General features: G+C 36.9%; 1 protein-coding gene across 3 annotated transcripts in view; it reads left to right on the forward strand.

The window, feature by feature from the left end:
• adgra1b (adhesion G protein-coupled receptor A1b) overlaps positions 1-23,432 on the forward strand; it is a 201,138-nt gene extending 177,706 nt beyond the window's left edge. For 2 of the 3 annotated variants that reach the window (XM_083538296.1, XM_083538297.1), the window contains 4 exons: positions 3,104-3,227; positions 9,204-9,352; positions 18,402-18,497; positions 18,713-20,700. In XM_083538296.1, coding sequence (XP_083394422.1) covers positions 3,104-3,227; positions 9,204-9,352; positions 18,402-18,497; positions 18,713-20,039 — 1,696 coding nt within the window. In that variant the 3' untranslated portion in view covers positions 20,040-20,700. Of the gene's footprint in view, positions 1-3,103; positions 3,228-9,203; positions 9,353-18,401; positions 18,498-18,712; positions 20,832-21,214 lie in introns of those variants that run through there. The other variant, XM_083538295.1, reaches the window with a different exon arrangement.
• The last annotated feature ends 1,601 nt before the right edge of the window (positions 23,433-25,033 follow it).

Genomic DNA, 25,033 nt, shown 5'->3' on the forward strand with positions numbered 1-25,033 from the left:
TTGGTAAGCTTCTGGTAATGACCGACATTTTTCCACCTGGTTTTGGGAGACAGGCAAAATAGTTCTCGTTATCACAATATCTCATGCTTTTAACCAACAGCATGGACAACAAAGCTTTGTCTTTCAGGCATCAACAAAGCTTTGTCTTTCAGGCATAGAAATTAGTAAAAAGAAGGACTGCGGCATCCCAGATTTCTACTTTATGTTTTTCATTCATAGATGGTTTTAATTTGTCATCATGTGTAATATTGTGAGACTATTTTAAGTTTTAAAAGCTATTCAGGTAATCCACAACACAACAAATAAAACAAGATTTTATTTGCTACATTTCTGAATATGACACGAGCCACAGTAAAAAAAAAAAAAAATAATACAGTTTTATAAACATATTTTTACAAAGTAGCTTTCTAACTCTTTAAATAGCCATCTTTTCATTTTTATCATTAGGAAATAATAGTAAATGCACTTACATTATTTACAAGTTATATTTTTTACTTGAACTTGCATTTCTTCTTTATTTCTGAGCATTTCATAGCTCTGAGTTGTAAAACCTCAGTTTGCTTGTCATGCGGAGTGCATTTAGTGAGAGATTCCAAGCACTGTTTGCATTTTTTGAGTGTTGGGGTTAAAAAATCAACCATTATTTAATTGTGAGCACATTGTGTGGCCACAGCATGTTTTGCACTTTGTCATTGCATGTACTGGATTGTGTGCCTGTTAGCATGTTACTTAATAAATCTCAAAGCTTTTGTGTTTGGGATGTGTATTTGTGTATATAGGCATGTTTTTTCTGTTTGCGTTATATATATATATATATATATATATATATATATATATATATATATATATATATATATATATATATATATATATATATATATATATGTGTGTGTGTGTGTGTGTGTGTGTGTGTGTGTGTGTGTGTGTGTGTGTGTTTCCATATGTATCAAATTTGTAAGCTTCATTCACACTTCAGCCTGTCCAGCAGGGCTTTTTTTATCAGTAGGAAAAACACATTTAAACTGAAGTGAACTGTCTTGATTTGTTGCTCTGCCAGCGCAGTACACCTCTTGCCTCAGCTTTCATCTTTCTCCTTCTCCTTTCCCTTAAGTTGTTTTCTTTAAACTGGTGCTGGGCCGTTTGCTATGAGTCAGGCTTGTCTAACAGACTGCCTTAGTCATTGAGATGGGAGCTGTGTCCCTGTGTCTACACACTCATCAACGCCCACAGACTTCTGAAGTGGAGATACTGATCCGCACTCTTTTGCTTCACACTCAGCCTTTCTTTAACTCAGTTTAGATAATATTATTCTCCACCCTGATGTCACCTTTTTTCCTTTCATTAGAGCAATTTTCTGCCTCTATTTAAATGATGGTAATAAATGTACTTAAACCTGCCATCCTAACTTCCGTAAGTTTTTGTTACCGTACCCAATCTCACACACCCCATATCACATATACACAAACATACTGTACACGTACACTTCTAGTATGATTGCCAGTTGATTCAGAATGACCCACTGAAACTGTTTCAGTCACAACAGCTCTCTTCTGCCTCAGAGTTGCAGATTTATAGATAAAGACAGACAATGTAGTGTCAATAGTGCAGAATACTGGGAGATTTTTTTGTCCTTTACAGAAGCATAGAATCTATTCAAACTTCTTTAAGTATTAACAGTACTTTAAATTAGTAACTTCCTTGCGTGCCATTTAAAATATTGCACAGCAATGGCACATGCTTTCATTCAATGAAATATTTAGCTTGTCTCGCAGCATCACAAAACAGGCACAGATGAAGAGCTTCGGTTTATATAAACTTTTAAAATCTCAGCAACCTTTGAGTATTTCAGAAACTGCTGATCTTTGCGGATTTTTATCCACAACAATTTCTACAGAATGGTTAATTCAAAAGAGCTTGCAGTTCCCTTTCAGGAACTCGTCTTGTTCCCTCAGGGAACTAGGGTTACATACGTCACCTAGAGACATTCTCTGTGTGAAACGTCAGTGAAGAATGGCCAGGATGTCTATAACAAATTTAAATAACCTCACTTTATACAACTGTGGTCAGGAAGAAAGCATCTTAGACCGCACAGCATACCAAAACCTTAGGCATAAGAGCAACAGCAGAAAACCGCAATGGATTTGACTACTGTCAGTCAAGAACAGGAATCTGATGTCAGAGTAGAAACAAGTAACTTAAAAAGATGCTTTTCTGTTCAAGTCAACTTTAAAGAATGGTTATTTGAGTTGTTTTATATATATATATATATATATATATATATATATATATATATATATATATATATATATATATATATATATATATATATATATATATAATATACAAAATATACAAAAAAATGTTACTCCGAACTTTCGAGCCAGATCAGATTTTCCGTGAATTACCCTTAGTATACGTATATATATATATATATATATATATATATATATATATATATATATATATATACAGTATATACGACCACTTAATATTGTGTTAATCCCCCAATTGCTGACAAAACAGTCTTGACCTATCGAACATTAACAGCATTGATTTCTTTAGCTATTTGACAGTAGTTCACCTGTTGGATAGGAATACACGCGCCAATCTTCCCTCCTCATTCTTCCTTGGACCACTTTTGATAGATACTGACCACTGCAGACTGGGAACATCCCACAAAAGCCTCAGTTGCTCAAATCCTTACACATTCAAGCACACAAGCTTTATAGACAAAATGTTCACTTGCTGCCTAATATATCCCACCCACTATATATATATATATATATATATATATATATATATATATATATATATATATATATATATATATATATATATATATATATATATATATAAATATACTGCTTTACTAAAATAGATTTAAAGTTAAATAAATATACTAAATATATACTGCAGTGCTTACAAGATAAAGAGGAGAAAGTTTTTAAACTAAGTGCAGCAGGGTCTTAAAGGATGATTTCCAGCCCAAACACAGCACTCCATTCGATTGGGCTTTTTCCACCAAGATAAGTCCTTGATTAAAGCTTTAAAGTGTAAACCGCAGCCCACACATGACTGTGTTATATGTTCTTTTCTGTAACAGTACAATCCGGATCAGCCGGAAAGGATGGCACATGCTCCTGAACTTCTGTTTCCACACAGCTCTGACGTTCGCTGTGTTTGCCGGAGGCATCAACCGCATCAAATACCCAATTTTCTGCCAAGCGGTGAGTCCTCGGCCTTTTCATAATCACACACTCTTTAAACCCTTTCATGCTCTCTTTCTCACTCACTCTCTCTTTTCCTCACTTGCTCTCACTCTCTTTCTTCCTCAAAGCAACTCTGCCTACTGAAATGTTATTTTTGTGCATACTGATGTGCACTGACTTCTCAGTGTACAGTATAGAGGTCTTATCAACCGTGCGTCTTGCCAATGTTACAAACAACAGCTACATCCTTGATGACCTCGTCCTTAATAGATCTTTGCTATTAGTTGGTGTTATTTATCCCCATCCCCCCTGGAGCTTTATAAAGATTGTTTTGTGTGCATAAATCTTACCGCCAAGGTTCCACTGATCTATGCAGACATGTACTGAGCAAAATATATATTGACTGTATTAGCTTGTATTAATAGCACACATTTTTTGAGAATAGCTGATTCCGTATTTGTAAACAGTGGCCTATATTATACATGACAGTAATACCCCTGCCTTCCAGACCCCAGAGATTACAGGGTTTTAAAGACTAATGTGATGTTGTATTAAGTCGGAGGCATGGGCCATTCCCAAAAATCTTTTCTGTTGTAAGACTCCTGCAAAGGTAATCAAGTGAACCAATGTCTAGATGGTCGCTGGTAAACTCAAAAACAGCTGGAATAGAGGCTACAATGTTCTGAATAAGGTGACTCATACACCTTTTCTTTCAGGCTCACTGAATGGTGCTGAAGTAGTAGAGCATGAGAAATAATGCGTACTGTGTCGCAGAAGGGAAAACTGAAGCCATAGAAGTCTGAAGGCTATTTGTTGAAATCACTAGTGAAGCAGCGTTGCTTGACCTGTTCGGAAAATACAAGCTGAAGAAAAGCACTGATTATAGCAGTGTTACAGCATCTCATTTTATACAACCCAGCTTTAAAAATATATGAATTCAACAGTTTATAAATCTGCCTGGTTTGCATTGTCTCTGCTAGCATGAGGAGATAATATCTTTTAACAATGTCATATCCAGTTGCCACCCATATTCGCAGGAAGTCTCTGAAGAAAGTCTAGTATGACCACAGGCTTAGCCACACAAATTTAGTGTCTACTGCTTATGTCGGATCTTACACAGGTTTTAAAGCCATCTACGGCTTTACAACACTTTATACTACTTGATTGACATGAAGGGTACTTCAACGAAATATAAAAAACAGTGATATTACATGTTGAAAACATCTCTATTCTTCTACACCAGAGGTCTACAGCATTTCCTGAGTGCAAGATCACTTCAGAAGTCTACATTTATATAGGATGTACCACACAATATGTTCCCAAAAGACACAAAAAAGCCCCAGAATGTAGTGCCATATTACTTTAATAACAATTTATCACGGTGTCATAGCTGTCAAAAACCATGAAGCAGCAGTGAAAACAGAAACATGTTAATAGCGTGAATGTGTTAATATGGCATGCACTGTTACAGTAGCACACTGTCATTTGCCATTTATATAGCTTCTTTGTTTTTTTAAATCTATGAATAATAGCAGTGAATCATCACTGGTTTTTTTTTTTGTTTTGTTTTTTTAAATCACCATTAGTGAAAAACTTCTTGTACTTATCCAGTCGATCGCTAACAGAGCACAAAGACTCGCAGTAACTTTAGCTCTCTCAATTGGCTTTGTGAAAATTGATTGTTGGGATTTTAAAAGCAGTTTTAAACTCTTGAAATCTTTTCTCTAAATGTAATGCTTCAGTGTCGATGAGTCCTTGAAAACCCGTTTTTAACAACGCTAAACATATCAAGCAGTGTGGTGTTATGTTGGTGTCAACTTGGCTTTTCTTTCTCTCACAACTTGTCACAGGAATGAGCTAAAAGACTTTGACTGATAGACTACATAAAGTGAGTTTTAGCCTCTTGTGTCATTCTCTTATGAGCGCTAGTGGTGCTTGAGCTAAGATTAGTAAATGTTATGACATGGATTCCATAAACCAAGCTTATATTGATTAATACAAGGCATCCCTGGATATTGATTATATATTAACAAATTATTGATTAACCTAAATTAATAAGTATTAATTCATTAAAGCTGTGTTATACAATGAACATTTTATTCACATACTGGGATGTCAGACAGACTTTTCTGACTGCTGGAGAGAAATATTTTTTGTATATTCAATAAAATACATGTTCTACATTGGCAAAAATTGGTTGGTATGGTGTAATTGAGCAGGATAGTAGGTGCTTTATTATTATTTTTAGCTTTTATAAGTTTAGTGTACAGTGACAATTTAGCAGTGACAAATGATAATACTGTTCATTTATCTGTGCAATTTGTACTTGAATCAAAAAATTGAGTGTTCATAGTGTACTTGGAGATCCAATTTTAAAGGCATTTTTGGAACTTGATTTGTTGTCACCCATGATTGACTGTATTTCACGTTCGCCTCCTTATTCACTGCTGATGACGTGTTGAAGATCTGTCAGCAAAGTGGGCTGAAAAACATTAACCCAAAATGAAGAATAAAAAACGTTCACACTGTCTAATAACCTGACATGATGGTCAATTATGTACAGTATGGCTGCATAAATATACAGTCAGGGCTGGAAAGAGATCATTCCCACACTTACTTCTCCATACTATTAATTTTGTTTATTGTTCTCACTACTACAGAAGGTGCTGTTTGATCTTGGTTCCACAAAGCCTTCATTAACAGCAGATCTTATGTAGAAACCCAGCTGTTTTACTGTCTTATTTATGTGTTAAAAAAGTTGTGCTTGTTGAGCAGCGGGAAATATTTTAATTGCTCTTTACATTAACATTAACTGTAACCTATAGCATTAAGCCCATTTGGGCTTTATTTTATGTAAAAGAATGAGGGACAAAAAAAAAGAAAAGAGAGGTGGGTTTATACCATGTAATACAGAAGATGTTAAGGTTTATTATCTCTACTAGCCCATTTATACCAGTAGTTGCCCATTTATAGCAATATTAGTTCACATTGCCTGGATTTCTTGCAGTGGTTAGAATAATGAAATCCCAGATCCTTATAAAAAATGTCCAGGGGATCTGATTTTTTGCATTTATTAATTACAGTAGTGGAACTTTCAGCTAACCAATATCAAAGTTGTTATATTCATTACTGAGTTTATATAACTGTATGTATTTGCCAGTTTTCCCATCCCTTGATTGAATGGGTTTCATTCAAATATCAGTAACTGCAAAAACAAATAGGTCCTGGATGTAATGTGGGAGTCATTGGAAAATTTACAATCTCAATATTAAGCCAGCATATTATTGTACATATTTTACTTCATTGGTGTAATATCTGAGCTATGTATTATTTATACAAAATAAATATGCATCAAGGGCATCGGTTGAATATGATGAAAAGTTTGTAAAACCCCTGGTTTAGTGTATTAATGGGCAATACTTCAACTTTCTTGCTGTCTTCCTGACTCTATGTCTTTACACACAAAGACAAGATTACAGATGAACTTTGGCCACACATGGCAACTCTGCTGTACTCACAGCATGAGAACGTCTTAAAACCAGCATCTTATGGACAACCTCTGCTTAAAATCCCTTTTGAATGTGAGGGACCCGCAGAATGTTTTCTGTTACTGTTTGAGGTTTATGACCTACATATGCTTTGCCAAACATTTGAACTCATGCACAATAATAGTCATGAATCATGGGGCTGAACTTTAAATCTACACCTCGCTGCATATTTTATAGAATTGCAGCTGGCCTGATTGAGATGCTGCCAGAGTTTTATTGATCTGCTTTGTATTTGAATGTGTAAGGGCAGAGTTCCAGTTCTGCCCCGCAGGCATGTTTAGCGCTATTTCTGTGGAGGCCTAAGATGCTTGCCACAAATCAATCAATCTCTCTCTCTCTCTCTCTTTCTCTCTCTCTCTCTCTCTCTCTCTCTCTCTCTCTCTCTCTCTCTCTCTCTCTCTCTCTCTCTCTCTTATACATACACACTCACTCTCTTCCTTCACATAGCAACATCACAACAGTTAATAAGGGTTTGAATTTTAATAGAAGTTCTGTGATTTCTTCCTCTGGAGCTCTCAATAGGGCCAGTTTCTTATTCAGGTATTAAAAGGGTTAGTAAAGTTTACAGTGTGTGGTAATTTTATATAGATGTTCTCAATAACATTAAATGTAACCTTTTGTAATTAGACTATTTGGGCTCTAGTGTACATTAAAAAAATGAGTACGTAAGGATCATTGAAAATGGGACACATAATGAAGACAGTGGATAAAATGAAGTCAGTAAAAGTCAAGGAAGCTGGATTTAAATCAGTTAGAGATTGTGTAATACACTAGATGGCCAAACCATCACGTCCATGTAGGTCTTTTGTGAACATCCTGTTCTAGATATAGTTACAATATTTGGCACCACTTTTTGACATTATATACATTGGTATGCTTTCAACTTTAGGGCTACAGATTGGGGAAGAACATATAGATACCACATGTACACATACATTTGGCCATATAGTGTCACTTTGATACTGCAAAGTAATAATAAAGATAACAAACATTTGTATGTTAACCCACATACACTGATCAAGCATACATATATATATATATATATATATATATATATATATATATATATATATATATATATATATATATATATATATATATATACTCTACACTGAGTATATATCAGGTATAACATTATGACATTATGACCGGTGAAGTGAATAGTGGGTTAGTGGGTGGAATATATTAGGCAGCAAGTGAAAATCTTGTCCTCAAAGTTGATGTGTTAAAAGCAGGAAAAATGGGCAAGTGTAAGGAGATTGGAGTTCGATAAGGGCGAAATTGTGATGGTTGGACGACTGGGTCAGAGCATCTCCAAAACTGCATCTCTTGTGGGCTGTTCCTGGTCTGCAGAAAGTGGTCCAAGGAAGGAACAGTGGTGAACTGGCGACAGGGTCATGGCAGGCCGAGGCCCATTATCCTGTCTGGTCTAATCCAACAGATGAGCTACTGTAGCTCAAATTGCTGAAGAAGCAACATGCTGTTAATGCTTGCTAGCAAAAGGGGACCAATGCAATATTAGGCAGGTTTGTCATAAAGTTATTCCTGCTTGGTGGTCATAATGTTATGCCATGTCGTGTGCATATGTACTTCGTAAGACAGATCAGTTGGAACATTGGAGAGCATATGTAAGCAACTTGACAACACAGCTAGGATTCTGTCATTACCAGTGTCAAAAGTATCAAAGAGTAAGCATTGTAGGCTTAACATTGGTCTCACACTTACCCATGAGTTACAGGTATTAAATAATAGACATTTGGGAAAGCACATTTTTAGAAATAGTATTTTTAGTGCCTTATAAGTAATTTTTTTATAATCCTGACCAGCAGGTTAAATACATTTTAAAAGATGTGCTTCAGTGATTAAGGTCTTTCCTAATAACAAGCATGTTTCATAATGACTTTTAAATCTTATATAGTAGCTACTGGATTGTTGCTTAAACAAGGTTCTTAGCCTTTTAATTAAGAATGGATTCTGCCTTATATGCTCACATATCATTTCGAGTGGATAATGATAATAATCTGGGCAATTAATTTTAAACAGTTTTGAGGTTGATGTTGAATGGGTAAGATATTTAGTGATTTGTGTTTTAATATGGCTTTGGTCAATTAAGTTATTATTTTTTTTCCTCTTTCTCATCACAGTTCATGAATAAACGAAAGCGATTAGCTCTATTTGTGTTAATAAGGAAAAAAGTGCTCATTTACCTATGCATCCACTCTGTACTAAATTGTCCTGTTAATAACACCATGAGTGGAATGAAAAATGCTGTCTTATTCATAGGGGAGAGTGAGATATTATGATTATCATGACTATAAAATATTTAGATGTTTGCTTTTCAAGGATGAAATCAGAGAGATGTTTTTTTTTTATAAATAGCGGCATACTGAAAGGAATCATATGACTTATCTATTTGTAACTGGGTACTATGTGTGTTGTGTCATAGGTTGGAATATTACTTCATTACTCATCCCTGTCCACTATGCTATGGCTGGGCTTCACAGCACGGAACATCTACAAACAGGTGATCAAGAAACCCCCCAAGCCTCAGGACGGAGACTTGCCTCCTCACCCACCCAGATCGCCCATGCTGAGGTTAGACACGCATACATTCACTAAGTCTCTGTCTCTGTTCATTATTCGGTATTCAACTCTTTTGTGCAGGTTTATGTGATTATGTTCAGCCTGATATCGGTGAATGTTCAATGAACAACTTTCTGCTTTGAAGATTAAATAGCACAATTGGATATTGATTGAAATTCATTCAGAATCAAGCTGGTTCAGCTGCACTGAAAGCAACCGAAGTGTTTGTCTCTTCAATGTTTTGTACCATGGATGTTGTTTTTAACCTTCTCATTGACCTGCTATTGATGTTATGCTAATATGCTGCAAGGATTTTTTTTTTTTTTGTTGGGCTTACATAAGGATTTTTTTTTGCTTGCATTCTGATTATCCATGGAGAAATTGTGCAGAACTAGAAACATGGCTGTGCTTTTCACTATACACTGTACATTATTTATATATGCACTGTATGGACAAAAGTATTGGAACACCTGAGAAAAAAGAAAGTTTGAATTTTATCATTCTGTGGTTTTCACACATGGCTTCTTTATTATGGCTTGATTTTTGTAAAAAATAAATTATGACGGTGTAATATGTCATGCATTGTTGTTTATCTAAGGCTGTACATGTAGTCGTTGACTTACGACCACGATTGGGACCAACAGACCGGTCGCTTTGGTCGTAAGTAGAGTAGGCTATATGTACAGTACTGTGAAATGATGCCGGAAGCTGGTACGCACTGTCGTGTAGCCTCGGCGTACGACAGTCGTAACACGATTTGGTCATAAGTAGAGTAGGCTATATGTACAGTACTGTGAAATTATGCCGGAAGCTGGTAAAAAAATAACGTACGCCGCGACTAGCGATTGTGGTCGTAATGGTCGTAAGTTGCATAGGTCATAAGTCGACGACTACCTGTATTTACCTAATTTTAAGTCCTGATAAGCCTCAGATGATGATGTAAAGAAATTAAAATAAAATATGGTGTATGTACTTTTATTTTTATCCAAACTGTATGTGGTTCTTCTACAATCTGTCAGGTGCTAGCATAAGATCTTCCATTCTTTTGAGCTAGGCAACCCAGACATGTTCCAGCATTACAAAGAACCTGTGCACAAAATCACAAAATGATGTGTACGTTTTTCCCTAACGAGCGAGCCGGTGGTGACTGTGGCAAGAAAAAACTCCCTGAAATAACATACGGAAGAACCCTTGAGAGGAAGCAGATTTAAGAGGGAACCCATCCTCATCTGCGTTGCACCGAATGTCCATTTATTGCAGATAAAAGATGTTGAGGTGTGCAGTTATGGGGATCAGATGCAAACTGTAGTCATGTGTCAGTGTAGCAGACTGTTGACATTAACTACAGTCCAAATCCAAAGTCTAGCAGAACATCTTCCCAGAAGAGTTAATGATATTAGAACAGCAGAATAGGATTGTTTAAAAAAGCACATACAAATTTTATAATGAGGTGTTTCACTTTTGTCCATACAGTGTATATTTTGCAATGACATCAAGATGCTGTAGTGTAATAAAGTAATGCAGTATTTACTGCCAGGATGGTGGATTGCAGCATTACTATTGATTTTGTATATGTGTGTATATGCATGCGTGTGTGCGTGTGTGTGTGTCTGCAAGTGTGTGGGGCAAACAGGTGTTCATTCCAGCTGTGGATGTAGGTAGGGTTGACCTTAGACCTCATTCTGACTTTGACTATATTGTACGTGAATTGTTTAGAAGCAAAAAGATTGTGCTGTCATTTTTGTGTGTAGTCTTTCTGTTCAAATTGATGTGGCAGCATCGTTATCATCTGTACTGTACAATCTCATTTTTGTCTGCAGTTTTATCAAGAGTTTTTGACCTTGGCTACAAAAGCAGCTGGCAATTAAGAGAAAATCCTGCAGATGAAAGAGCTTGGATATTAGAAGTGAGATTTTTCCTTTGCTGAGTTACCTGGTGACCTTTCAAGCTCCTGCTGAGAAAATTAGGAATATGCAAAATAATTGCAGTAGATTGTGCTTTAGTCTTCGACTTTCACAAGGTGTTGCAACCAATTTAACCGAATACCAATCACACTTCAATCTATGTCTAAGAATTGGCATATCGGAAGTACATTTGTATCCCTGCCTTATTTATGTGTACGGGTAATTATTGAAAAAGCAATCGCTGCCTCTACATGTTCAGCGAAAACCTATATTGACTGACATTCTTTATGTCAACATCTGCAGCTGGTTCAGCAAATTGACATGTTTGTCTATGTCAATGTTCCCCAGGGAGAAAAAGACTGAGAGTGTGTTATGTGTTCATCGCCTTAGAAAAAACACATGCAGATTTATGTAGCTACATAAAGAGGTTTGTGTGTGTGTGTGTGTCTGTGTGGACATTTTGAAAACAATTGTATTCTATAGATATGAAAAGTATTTTATAAATATGCAAAAAGAAAAAATATTGTGTTTAGAGAAAATTTTGAAATGTGTGCTTAAGTGCTATTTGGTGAATTTTGGGTTAATGTCCTAGACAGTTTTCATTCCGCTGGGCAGTTGTTGTTCCCTAGGGTCTGCTTGAAGTTCATAAACTCAGGGCCTTCAAATTTATTCCTGCTTTAATTTAGGCAAACTGTTAGAGCCATTGCATGCTTAATTTCAGCATTTGAATATAGCAAAGTTTATGTATTGTTGAGGAGATTATTACAGAGTCTGACCACATTCCTATCTTACTTCATAATCATGTTAGAACATGGAGCTAATTTGGGGAATGAATTCAATCATTTTAGCTGCATTGTTGTTAACATAGTTCTAATTTCAGATTTGTGTTTATTGCATTTTATTCACCTGATTGTTGTTTCAGGATTCTGTGTATTTGAACCCCTAATTAAGTCTTGTTTGTTGCAAAATCCTCTTTCTTTTCGAGTTGCAGGTTGTGCCATGCTATATGCTTGGTTTGTGCTTGATATTTTCTGTTTTAGCTCCTGCTTTACTTCACTGGTGATACTGGATTACCATGTTGCCTTCTATTGACTTTGGAACTGTTTTTACTGAGTATTGAATTTTATTTACTTTTTTTTTTTTCAGTAAACCCTTCAGATTTTCACCCTGGTGTGTGGCATCCTATTAACAGGATCCAGCAGAGTTGACCTCTCTTCAGGCAGCTCACCCACAGCTTTCCCAAATGAGTCTGCTAAAGTAGCCTACTTTGTATGTTTGCTAATGGGAAGTAGGCTTTTCTGTTTGGCAAAACGGCTGGTTCTATCCTCACAGACTAACTGTAGGAAACAAAATTCAGCTACTATTAACCAGAAAATTTATGTAGAGGAACTGACCCTACAAAAGGTATCAAATCAACAGCAATTTTGTAACTTGAATTGCATACATAGGCTGTAGCAATCTGGAAAACAATCAAACACTTTTGTTTTCAGACATGGACAAATTGGGTTTAAAGCAAAATTATGTGATGGTATTCACAAAGGGCTAGAGTTGCAGAAAGCACCCAAATCTGTTTGCATAGTCATTTGGTATACAGTAAGTATCATCTGCATCTAAAACCCAGTTCACCTGTAGAATTTGATTGTCTGCATCACTGATAATTTGCAACTGGATTTGAACTCCAACATCTGGGACCTTAAATCAAACTACATAACTCTTAATTGGGTCAGTTCCAATACCAATGGTTGGTTTAGATGTAGTTTCAGGATTATCTTGACTAATCAAATTTATAAACAGATTTCTTGAGAAAAACAGAGCCACCAATGTTGAAAAGGCCTATATATAACTAGAATTTCCCCTGAGAGATTAGCTCTTTTGTTCCATGCACAATTTATGTAAATCATTTTCAATCTCTTTATCAAATATGCATTTCAGTCTACAGAACTACTGTTCTCTCCATATTTTCGGCTAGTGGATTATTTTAGACCCAGTGCCACTAATGATTTTAAATTCCCAGGTGCAGTGGGGGTACTGTGATATTGGCCTCTAATGTTATATTAATCTGAATTCTTCATGCTTCTAAAGTTCTATTCATAATCTTGCTAAGCCTTTTACTGATACCTATACCTCCTCACACCCTGAGAGCAACTCAGAGAAGCATGTTATTTTACAAAGCTGGACCAGTAGAGTACCTACAAAAATACTATAGATGCAGGCTATAAGGACAATGAATAAATAAAAAAGCTTTCACTTTTGTAGCAGACATTATGAGTACTGGATAGTGCTGTATAGGGTCAATGATTCCCCATCTCTCTTCCAGGAAAATCCTGTAGTCACTCTACTGTTTTTATGTATTAGGCACTAACCTTTTGCAATAGGCATAAACCTAATTCAGCAAGCTCTGAATTTCTGGTCTAAACATATCCTACACATACTCATTGTATGCCTAAAAATACATACTGTTTTTTACCAGTTTTAGAAATCTACACTTTGAGCCCAGTTGTGGCTATTTTGGCACAACACAATTTTCTCTTGTAGCTGATCTCATTCTGGTTCTGTCTATATCCAATATGTCACATCATCTCTTGCGAGACCAAACCATTTAAGCTTTATCTCACACTGCTATATACTTTGGTACTGATCTTCTCAATCCCCATGTGACAGTAGATTCTCAAAGGGCTCCCAATAGCTTTAGAGACTGTGAATCTCTTATTGTGCCATATGCTTCATAAAATGTTATCCCAAAGGAAATAGGGCAGGGCCTTACTGTAAACTTGCCATGTCTGGCCAGGATAATTCAGCATAATATAAATATAACTAATCTTCCTGGCACTTCTGGATACCATCCTCTGTTTAGCAGACAAAAGCAGACGTTATTAGTATCAATTACTCCTGTCAATTTATTATTAAACATCATCAGACCCAATCTCTTTACCATGTTTCAATGGATATTAATAAGTATTGTTTCTCTGCCCTATGTACCCTTGGATATACCAGTAATTGGTTCCACAGGCAGATCTTTTGCATATTGTCCATATTTATAAAGTCACTTTGTCATGTATATGAGCCCCGCACTCAATTTGTTTTTGCTCTGTTTTATTAGTGTGTATGTAACACCTCACAGGTATTCCAACTAGTGCTGTAGCTATTGGTAATTTTAGTAATCAAGTATTCTAACGATTATTGTAACGATTAATTGGTTATGAAGTATCTTTTCTGTATTAAAGAGCAATACTAAATATGCAAGAAAAAATAAGACAGGTCTCTTAAAATTAACAAGTAATTTGTTATATTTTTTAAAAAAATTAACATATTATTGCTAAAATTTCATACAAGAATATCTGTAAAACTAAACCCATTTAGTGCATTTAATTGCGATATTACATCAAATGCTAATACAAATACAAATATATATATATATATATATATATATATATATATATATATATATATATATATATATATATATATATATATATATAAATAAAAAAATTTATTTCAGATAAAAGTGAATGCACTGTATGGTGTTTTCTTTATATTTTAGTTTAAAATGATCCCAAACCTCAAAAACATTCTGTCATATTCTTTGGCCTGAATCCTATGGAAGCCCCTTTTCTCGACACATAAAAAAAAGTTTGCCAATTTGCGACTTTTTTTTCTCGCAGTTCCGAGGTATTTCTTGTAATTCTCTCAGGGATCAGAGGCTTAGTTTGATACTATGTAATTCTATTGATTGTAGACTATTTCATTCTTAATGTGCAATGTGTAAAGCTTTCTGGCACTACAGAGGGGGTGACGCTGCCTGACTGCCTAAAAAAGTTCGGAATTGCTTTTTATTAACTTTTTATTTTTTAATATGGCGAAAACTGACTTCCATATGAATCTTGTCCTCGCCCCTTGCTCCTCGCCACTCGTTGTTTTCTCCCTGTTCCTCCATTTCTTCATTCTGCAGCGTGTGTTACCTGTCCAAAACGCTCCAGAGTTTAGTGGGTGGTGCGACAATAATAATGGTCCGCAGGGAAATACAATGCTCCGTGTGTAGTTAAATGGACTAAACGAAGCATAGAAGGAAATAATTTGCCTCGATGATTTTTATTATTCGAATTACTCGAGTTACTCAAGGAATCATTTCAGCCTGAATTGCAGTACATGCCTGCATGTGTGTATGAGTACATCTAAAAGATTTTCATTCCAATTAAGCAGAAATGCACCCAATTCTCCTTGCAAAATTATTTGATATTTACATTTATGGCATTTGGCAGACACCCTTATCCAGAGTGACTTACAACTGAGCAGGGGAGGGTTAAGGGCCTTGCTCAAGAGCTCAGAGGTGGCAGCTTGGTGGTGGTTGGATTTTGAACTTGTGACCTTCCAATCCAAAGTCCAATGCCTTAACCACTGAGCTAAAAACTCCACGTATTAGTTTTTAGTTTTAAAAGTGGTATTTGGTGTGCTTGTACTCATGTTTGATCAATGTGGATAGTTTTGCAGTCTTAAGGAAATAAATCAGAGTGGCATTTAAATCAGCATTCTCTTGTGAGTAGAAACCAAAGCTTGCTGTCACTTCTGAGGCTCAACCATAGATGAAATATAAATCCAGTTCACCTTTAGAATCAATAGAATTAGACTGTCTGCATCACTGATGATTTGCAGTATCTAGATTTGAACTCTCAACCTTCCTCCAACATCTGAAATCACACCACATCACTCTCACGTGGGTCATTTCCAGTACCAAGGGTCGGTTTAGATGTAGTTTCAGGATTAAAGAGAGCAACCATTGCTGAAAGGGCCTATATATCTAGACTTTTCCCTCTCTTGTTCCATGTACAATTCATTTAAATCAATTTAAATCAAATATGCAATTACATGTAACACCTCGCAGGTATTGCAATACATGCTTACATGTGTGTATGAGTACAGGGGCACATCTAAAAGCAGATAATGTTATGACTGTGGCACTGGGTGGATCATCTGTGATTGACTTTAATGCAAGCTGTCACAAGACAGAGTCACTAAAGTCTAGCAACTGGAGGCAAATCAATTACCTTCACCTCTGTTGCACTCATATATAAATACACATGAACACACCCACAAGAAGCCACTCACATAAACTCTTAAATGGAAACCCTTTGACAAAGTAGCTTATTGGCCAGACCACAATATCAGCCTTATCAGAGTGCCCTATTCCAATGCCATAGTCTTCCTCTGCTACACTGTTCTTTAAGTATCTACCTCTGGTAAGTGTTTGAGCATCAGCATGGCCGGTCATCAATTTGTAAGATGTAGTTGTTTTTTCTAATGAATGTATTAATGTGTTCTCACCATCTAGAGACTCAGTGTTCAACATGCTCCAAACAACAAAGGAAGGTTTTGCCTTTGTCATGTGAATAAGAATGTAAATATGAATATGAATACATTACTTGAAATAAACAGATAAGGTGTTCTAAATAGATACAAACCGAGATATGATTAGGAGGCGCACTTATCGCATGGGTCTTAACAAATTGTAATTTTTTAACATGAACCGAGACCAATTATGAACACGTGCTCTAGCTGAGTTTTAGCCTGATGTCGATAGAGATCAGAGGTTTTTTTATTCAGTGTTTATTATATAACCTGGAGCATAGTGGTATCGTTTCATATAAAACAAATTTGAATTATAAATCATAATACAGATACAGAGACTGATATTTGGTACAGTGTAAAGTCAAGATACAAAGGAGTGTCATTGTATTACAGCCCTACAACAGATGTACTGTATGTTAATTAGAGACTAGCCTGACGCATACGGCCTCCTAATGGAGTGTGTCTGTTGTAAGTGGCGGTATGTGTGTGTGTTATTGATAGTACTGATATTAGGTCTAAAAAAGCTATGTCTCTGGTATGCATTCTAAATAAGGGCTCTTAAAGTCTCAGTGGAAAGGCATTTAATGTGTACAAAGAAAAGACCAAAGGTCAGAGAACAGGCTCTCATAGTAGGCAAGTGTATGAAGTAAAAATGTGTGTGTGTGTGTGTGTGTGTGTGTGTGTGTGTGTGTGTGTGTGTGTGTGTGTGTGTGCATTCATTTCTTCACACACAATAGGTCTATGCGATGTTGGCATGTCTTTGTGATGATTTCTTTCTTTTTTGAATGCAGTAAAGTGTGACTGAAATCAATGCTTGTAAAGTTAAGGACCAGGGGAAGGACCCCACAAATCTTTTTTTTTTCCATGTTTTATCGTACACACACAAGTTTAGCAATAAAAGTGTGTGAGTGATGAATGTTTATGATGAGGTAAAAGCCTTTGAAGAAAAGCCTCTGTCAAGTATGACAGGACTGTTAATGAGATGCCCTCAAGTACTCACCTTAATTGAATTTCACAAGGTTTGTGGAGAGTGAGATAGTGGGGGAGAAAGAAAAAGAGGAGAGAGAGAGAGAGAGAGAGAGAGAGAGAGAGAGAGAGAGAGAGAGAGAGAGAGAGAGAGAGAGAGAGAGAGAGAGAGAGAGAGAGAGAGAGAGAGAGAGCTTAGAAGAATGAGTTGGCAAAGCGTGAAAGGGCTTCTACATATGAAAAAATGCTTGAGGAAATTATTTTGGACCATTAAATGTAGACTAATGTTGTGATAAAAAGTTGTACCCATTCATATTTAATCACCTAATAAAAAGTATGTGAGTGGAAGTTGAATTCAAATCCTAGCTGTAGTGAACTGTATTCACTGAGCTTTATTTGTCACATACAAGGACCTTTACACTATATATTCTTCTTCTACTTCTTTTGGATTCCTCTATTAGGGGTCGCCACAGCGGATCATCCGTCTCCATACCCCCCTGTCCTCTACATCTTCCTCTTTTAAACCAACTACCTGCATGTCTTCCCTCACCTCATCCATAAACCTTCTGATTCGTGATCCGTATATTTGATTTGGCACATGTTTTACGCTGGATGCCCTTCCAAACGCAACTCTGCCCATTTATCGGGCTTGGGACCAGCACTAAAAAGTGCACTGGCTTGTGCAACCCTAATGGCTGGATTACCTTTACACTATATATTCTCTGTATCTAAATGCAAGCAAGTTCTCAAACTGTTTCAAACATATTGAGAGCAAGTCGAGGAAGTCATGTTCTATTGTATGATCTCTAATTCTTTTTTCACACGTTTCTGCCTTTGTGTCTCTGCAGGTTTTATTTAATCGGTGGAGGAATTCCCTTCATTATCTGTGGCATCACAGCTGCCATCAACATAGAAAATTATGGCAGCGGAGAGCAAACTCCATAGTAAGCAAATTATTTATTTGTGTTGTGCACAATATTCAAAATGTCTCTGGTGCAGCAACATACTATAAATATTTTTTCTATACATAGCTTCAGTTGGTGTTTTTCTCTTTATTTTGTCTGATGTGATTTTATTCAATTACTGATGTGCTTTAAAGTTATTTTGTGCTATGGGTGGTATAACTTTTGTGGGTAATTATACTACTTTTCCATTGCAGCTGCTGGATGGCATGGGAACCTAGTCTTGGGGCTTTCTATGGACCTGTGGCATTCATCGTCTTGATGACTTGTGTTTACTTCCTGTGCACCTTCATCCAGTTGCGTAAACACCCAGAAAGGAAATATGAGCTAAAGGTGCTGTCTGAGGAGCAGCAGAGACTTTCTGTTGCCGATGTGCCCCACTGCCACCATCAAGGTGAACCTGGCATGCAAGGAGGTGATGGGACGCGCTGCCATGCCGGCTGCCCTGGCTTGATCAACCCATCTTTACTTGCAAATGAGCACTCATTCAAGGCCCAACTAAGGAGCGCTGCATTCACACTGTTTTTGTTCTTAGCCACATGGACCTTTGGGGCTTTGGCTGTGTCTCAGGCTCATTTCCTGGACATGATATTCAGCTGTCTGTATGGAGCATGCTCGGTCACCCTGGGCCTTTTTGTGCTGATTCATCACTGCGCTAAGCGTGACGATGTCTGGCATTGCTGGTGTGCCTGTTGTCCTGGTCACCAAGCTAATACCTGTCAGGGGCATGGACATGCCCATGGGCGCCCTAAGGTCAATATTAATGGGGATGTACACAGGCATGGGCATGGGCACGATCACTGCCACTTGGACTCACCCTGCACAGGAAAATCTGTCCTTAGCCACACACACTCACACGGCCTTTGTAAGCTCAGTAACCTGCAGGCTCAGAACCACGTTACCTGCTTGACCCCTGTGAGTCCTGTAAACCCTTGTTGCTCAGCTCTGCACACAGAGAAGTTGCTGGAAGAGCGGCCCATTCACCTACACAGCTGCCTGAAACCAGGCAGGACTAAAGGAAGGCAGCGGGCATCACCAGCTGGAGAGAGAGAGCTGGCTTTCCATCTTCCAGCCAGTGCAGATGCAGGCAGTGGACACAGCTCGCCCACAGACAGCCCGCATAGTACTTGTCAACGCCAGGGTCACATCTGCCATCTGGCCCAAGATGAGCACCGGGAGTGGCATCATGCATGTTCTCACCATGACACTCCACTGTGCCATGGTGCAGTAGGCCATCTGCCCACATGCTGTACTAAGGCAGAGATCCTGCCCTCACCCCTGTGCCATGCTGAAAGCAGGGAGCCAGGAACCCTCCTCTGCGGCTGTGGAAAGCTGGCCGAGGATGAGCTCGCAGTGCCGTGTCACGGCCATGTTGAGATGCACCCTCGCAGACAGTCCTTCCCACAGTGTGTACCCAATCAGAACGGGCTTCTCAAAGGAAGTGGACATGAGTGCCACCTGTACACATCTGACAGCACAGGGAATATACGCACTGGACCCTGGAAGAATGAAACTACCGTGTAGTTAAGGGCTCGATGCGCAGTTAACCACCTACTCTAGGATTTAAAAACGTACCAGACATTCTAAAAAAAATTCTTATCTGTTTTAATATTACTACAAATCCTTCTTTTCAGGTTTGTTTTCTTTTTTTGTTAATTTTACGGAAATGCCACATGGCCACAAAAGTTACATGGACCTGATTTTTCGGGAAAAGGGAAATGTTGTTTGACACTGGCTGCCAGATTGGGGTCATGCTCTGTGTCCGGATTCGACCTTTTACCACAAAGCTAATTTGATCACTACAGGATAACAAACATTATCTGAGTGTGACTTTTTGTGCGAATGGGTTTTGCGTATGTGCGAGTGCACTTGAATGTACTTTGTGTATGTCCTTCTGCAAATGCAATCAATTTAGTGTTTGGTGAAAATAATTATTTCGTAAGATACCGAATTATACTCTAACGAGATCTAAGTTATTAAATAAAAGTGTTATTGACAGTGCTCAAACTGTGCAACACAAGTAAAGTGAAAAGCACTTTGAATAAATTCCAAGTGTCCAAATACATGAATACATCACCAGCAATTTGAACTCATCCGTGTTTTCATGTCACTTTAACAATCATGCTTACTGTAAACTGTGAACAACAGCTAATACTTAGTACAATACACTACAGACTAAAAAACAGACCTAGTTCTGTCTGAGTTCTTTTTGCCCTATTTAGTGTGCAAACTAAAAAAATGAGACTGTCTGTTTTTCTGCAGATCTGTACTAGTTATACAGTTACTGTGGTAAATTTTCCGATCATCAAGATGTGTGTAGAACAATCCTATCATATTACTCTCTGGTGCTAGAAGACCAACTAACACAATTACATATCAAAGGTCCATTAGTCAGTAGGAGTACCCAAACTAACCACTGCTGAGAAATAAAACATGGAAGAATTTACTTATTAAGACTCACCATTCACTTTATTAGGAACATCTATATACTGGAACATTTATGCTGGTATCCAATCAATGTGGCAGCACAGCGATAGTTCTAATCATGGAGATTCAAGAGCCAGTAAAATCAAGATTAGAATGTCTTCTCAGTGACTTTGACTGTAGATAGTTTGCTGGTGCCAGACAGACTCGTTTTAATATTTCTGAAACTTTCCTGGGCTTTTTATTTAGCAGTCTATAGAGTTTACACAGAATAGTGTATATATATATATGTGTGTGTGTGTGTGTGTCAGTGTGTGTGTACTTGGCAGTTGTTCCAAAGATAGAATAATGCCTTTGCAGTTTGTTTATAAGAGCAGAATCTCTCTAATAGAAACATTAAAATAACACAATAACTATCTTTACAGCTGTGGTGAGCAGGAAATCAACTCAAACTGCTGGTCTTTTTCTAGTCTTCAACTATCCAGTTTCAGTCAGCCTGTACACCCTCTGCCCTTGGATTTTCCTACTTGACTGACGGGACTGGACCTCGATGTGGTCTTCTACTGTTGCAGTTCAATGTGTTGTACATTCTGAGCTGCTTTTCTGCACATCACAGTTGTACAAAGTGGTGTTTGAATTACCGTTGCTTATCAGTCTGGTCGTTTACCCTTTTACCTCTCTTTTGTCAGCAAAGAGTTTATGCTACTTACCCAATGTTGTTTTGTTTATTTTGTACGAATCTGTTTAAATTCTAGAGACTTAATGAAAATTCCAGCAACAACCATGCTGTAGTCACAGTCACTGAGATCAAACCCACCTACCCCCATCACAATGTTTGCTTTGATCATAAACTGAAGCTCTTGGCTTGTACTCTGGTTGGATAATTGCATGAATGAGCAGGTGTGCAGATTTTTCTAATAAAGTAGTCAGTAAGAATATAGTAAAATAGTACAGTACTGATTATCTTTAAATCCAGTTTTAAAATGTAAATTATTTTTGGCCCATTCTAGACTGCCATGCAGTATGTGGCAGTATGTGCCAGTGGTGCTTAGTGTGCTCACACACTTCATTTGTTCAACATTTGACATAGAAGTAAGAAGATCATTTCAAAATCATCACTTGATTTCTAGTATGAATCTTATTTCTATACAATATAAAAATAAGAATCATATTTGGCTTGGGTGATGACCTCTAACAAATCTCAGCCATTTCTTTTAATGCTGGCTGTCACTCTCGTTCACTAATCACCAGTGGTTCAAAATATGGACCTATTCAACAAACATAAATTTTAAAAAGTATGAAATAAATAAGATATTTCCAATAACTGGAGTATCCATTTTATTTTATTATCTATATTTTGGCTATTGCTCAGTATCTGAGTTTTGGTATGTAATTGATTGTTTTTAATGCATCTCTGTCACAGATGATTTGTGGAACATGCGAATACACTGTGAGCTATAAGAAAGATGTTTCTATGAATGGTGACAATTGCATATTTCATGAAACTACTCCTCGCTTTTTCCCTCTTTGTTAAATTGAAGGTCAAGCAAATTTAAGTACTTTAACTCATTTTGCCTTTTTATATAGAAAATCCTAAACAAAAAAAAGACAATCCAAAACCAATTTCTTAATTTACCCAGATGGTTCACAGGCAAAAAAAAAAAATTGCTCACAGCAGGAGTCTAACTGCTCCTCTTGGGGAAGACGGGGTTTTAGACTCAGGAAATTATCATCTATGTTCAAGGAAATGTTCAGTGTAAGCTCCTTTATTTGAATTTTGCATTTCATTATAAAAATGTTCTCTTGCTCAGACTATATTTTATAACCTACTTCTTCCATTCAGAAAAAAATGGTTCAACCAGAAGCCTACTTGCTGTAATATATGGATCAGTCATGTGCAATGCAAGTTTATCACATTGATTGAAAAAGAGAAAATAGCTTTGCCCATCCTGTGGAAATCCGGATGCCAAATCTGTTGTCTCCTGTTTGTTCTGATGCACCTTTTTATTTTCTCAGATCCTGAAAAACAGGATAAACAATTCATTATAGCCATGGCCATCTTTAGTAACCTTGCTCCTATTTATTTCAGACCCCTTTTCTGGACGTTAATAGTGGAACATTATTAGTAGTAGATGGACGTCTGAAAGGCATGTGTGTCATTTTGCTATCAGTGTGTCAAACTGGAAAAAATAGGAAATCTGGCATAAAAAAGACTCACTATGCTGTCTTTAAATCAAATCTGTCTCAAATCCTGATTACTGTGGTCAGCTTTGCTCTTCAGAGAGTTTGTGTTGAACTATCTGTACCATTTTGGAGAACATTACTAAACTGCTGACGGTGTACTATTGTGCACAAGCATGTATGTATTTGGGATTGTGTGTATGTGTGTTTATCAGAATATTCCAGTGATACTGTAAGCAAAGCAAACAACCTCCATCAACTTTTTTCTACATTCCCCATGGACTCCAATAAATGTATTTTTTCACCACTGGATTTATGTGGCCCGAATTGCTTTGTGTGGCAACAATGTGCGTATGAGCGTGTGAATCTGTGTGTGGTCATACTGCATCAGGTGTTCCACTTGAAACACAGAAGATGGAGAAATCTTTCATCCCATACCAAATAAATAAGTAAGGCTATTTGTGCAAAGTGAGCACTCTGATAACCATAACTCTCATAGACAGACTGCATATCATCACTCTGTGTTTCTGAAGCAGTGAGCTGTGTAATTAGCTTATACTTAATTAAACCAGCTAAGCAGCTTGACTACTCTGAATACGCAAGTTGAAACTGTCTCATAAACTAAAAACACTGGAACACAATGAAAAGAAACAGACAGTACAGATATAAGAGCTGATATATGTAGAGTGGACCAACATCTATGTAATTTCTGCTCTACAATGTGTGCGGTGAAACATTAGAGCTAATGTGAGTAGCTGCACTCCTACAAAATGCACAGGTAAGATAGGTTTACCTGAGTAGGTGATTGTAGCTACAAGGTAGGTGTACTAAAAAGTAATGTATACTAACCTCTAGAGTATCTAATTTATATTGTTTTAAATAATCTGTACAGAAAATAGGATTGTGTGTGTGTGTGTGTGTGTGTGTGTGTGTGTGTGTGTGTGTGTGTGTGTGTGTGTGTGTGTGTGTGTGTGTGTGTGTGTGTGTGTGTGTGTGTGAGTTTGTGAGTGAGTGAGTGAGATGAAGGAAAAAATATTTTTTCATAATGGATTTCAAGCATGAAAAATTTAAATTATATACAAATTCATTGTTAACGAATGCCGTTATCGATTAGTTGTACTGCTCAATTTACGGTTTATTGAGACGTGAAGATAACACAGCTGCTTGGGAAAATGGGGAGTACAGGGTCAACCAGCAACAAGAAAAAGTGTGGGTCTCAAGTCACCCAAGGTATTTGGGAGCATTTTATATTAAACACAACAAAGAAAGATGTACCTGGAAGCTATGCAAAGCGGAGTTGGTTTGGCATGGAAGTACCACAGTGATGCATGAATACATGAAAAGAAAACACAGATGTCATGGGTGAAGGTGAAACATCAGCACGGTGAGCAAAATGTGCAAATCATGTGCAAATGGTTTAGTTTAATGAAGTGTTATAGTAAACTGTTGTAACTTTGGGACAGTCGAACTACATCTGTCCTGTCGTGACTCGCGAGCATCAGTTTGCACAATCAGCTCGCTCACAACATACAGTAGTGATGGATTCAATTAAAACGGTGCAAACAAACACTAAATCTAAAAGCAGCAAATAACAGCAGCAGTAAACGATTAAATTTTTAGTCACTGTTTTCAGCTTATTATTATATATATCAATTCTTTTTTTATAGCATTTGTCTACTACAACAGTAACTTATCTGTTTATATTTAATTTATGTATGTCATTTAATTATTATACAAAATGCAATTAATTGTATATTCTAGATGCTTATATCTTCACAAACTTACAAAATATCTGTGTATTTTTTTTTTTTACAAGAATTGTTAAAACAATGTTGTATTATATTTTATATTTATTTTTTTAAGCATGGTTGTCAACCTGCAATCTGCAAAATACAATACAAATGTTGATTTAC

This window comes from Silurus aristotelis (assembly GCF_946808225.1).
Source record: "Silurus aristotelis genome assembly, chromosome: 4".
Classification (NCBI taxonomy): domain Eukaryota; kingdom Metazoa; phylum Chordata; class Actinopteri; order Siluriformes; family Siluridae; genus Silurus; species Silurus aristotelis.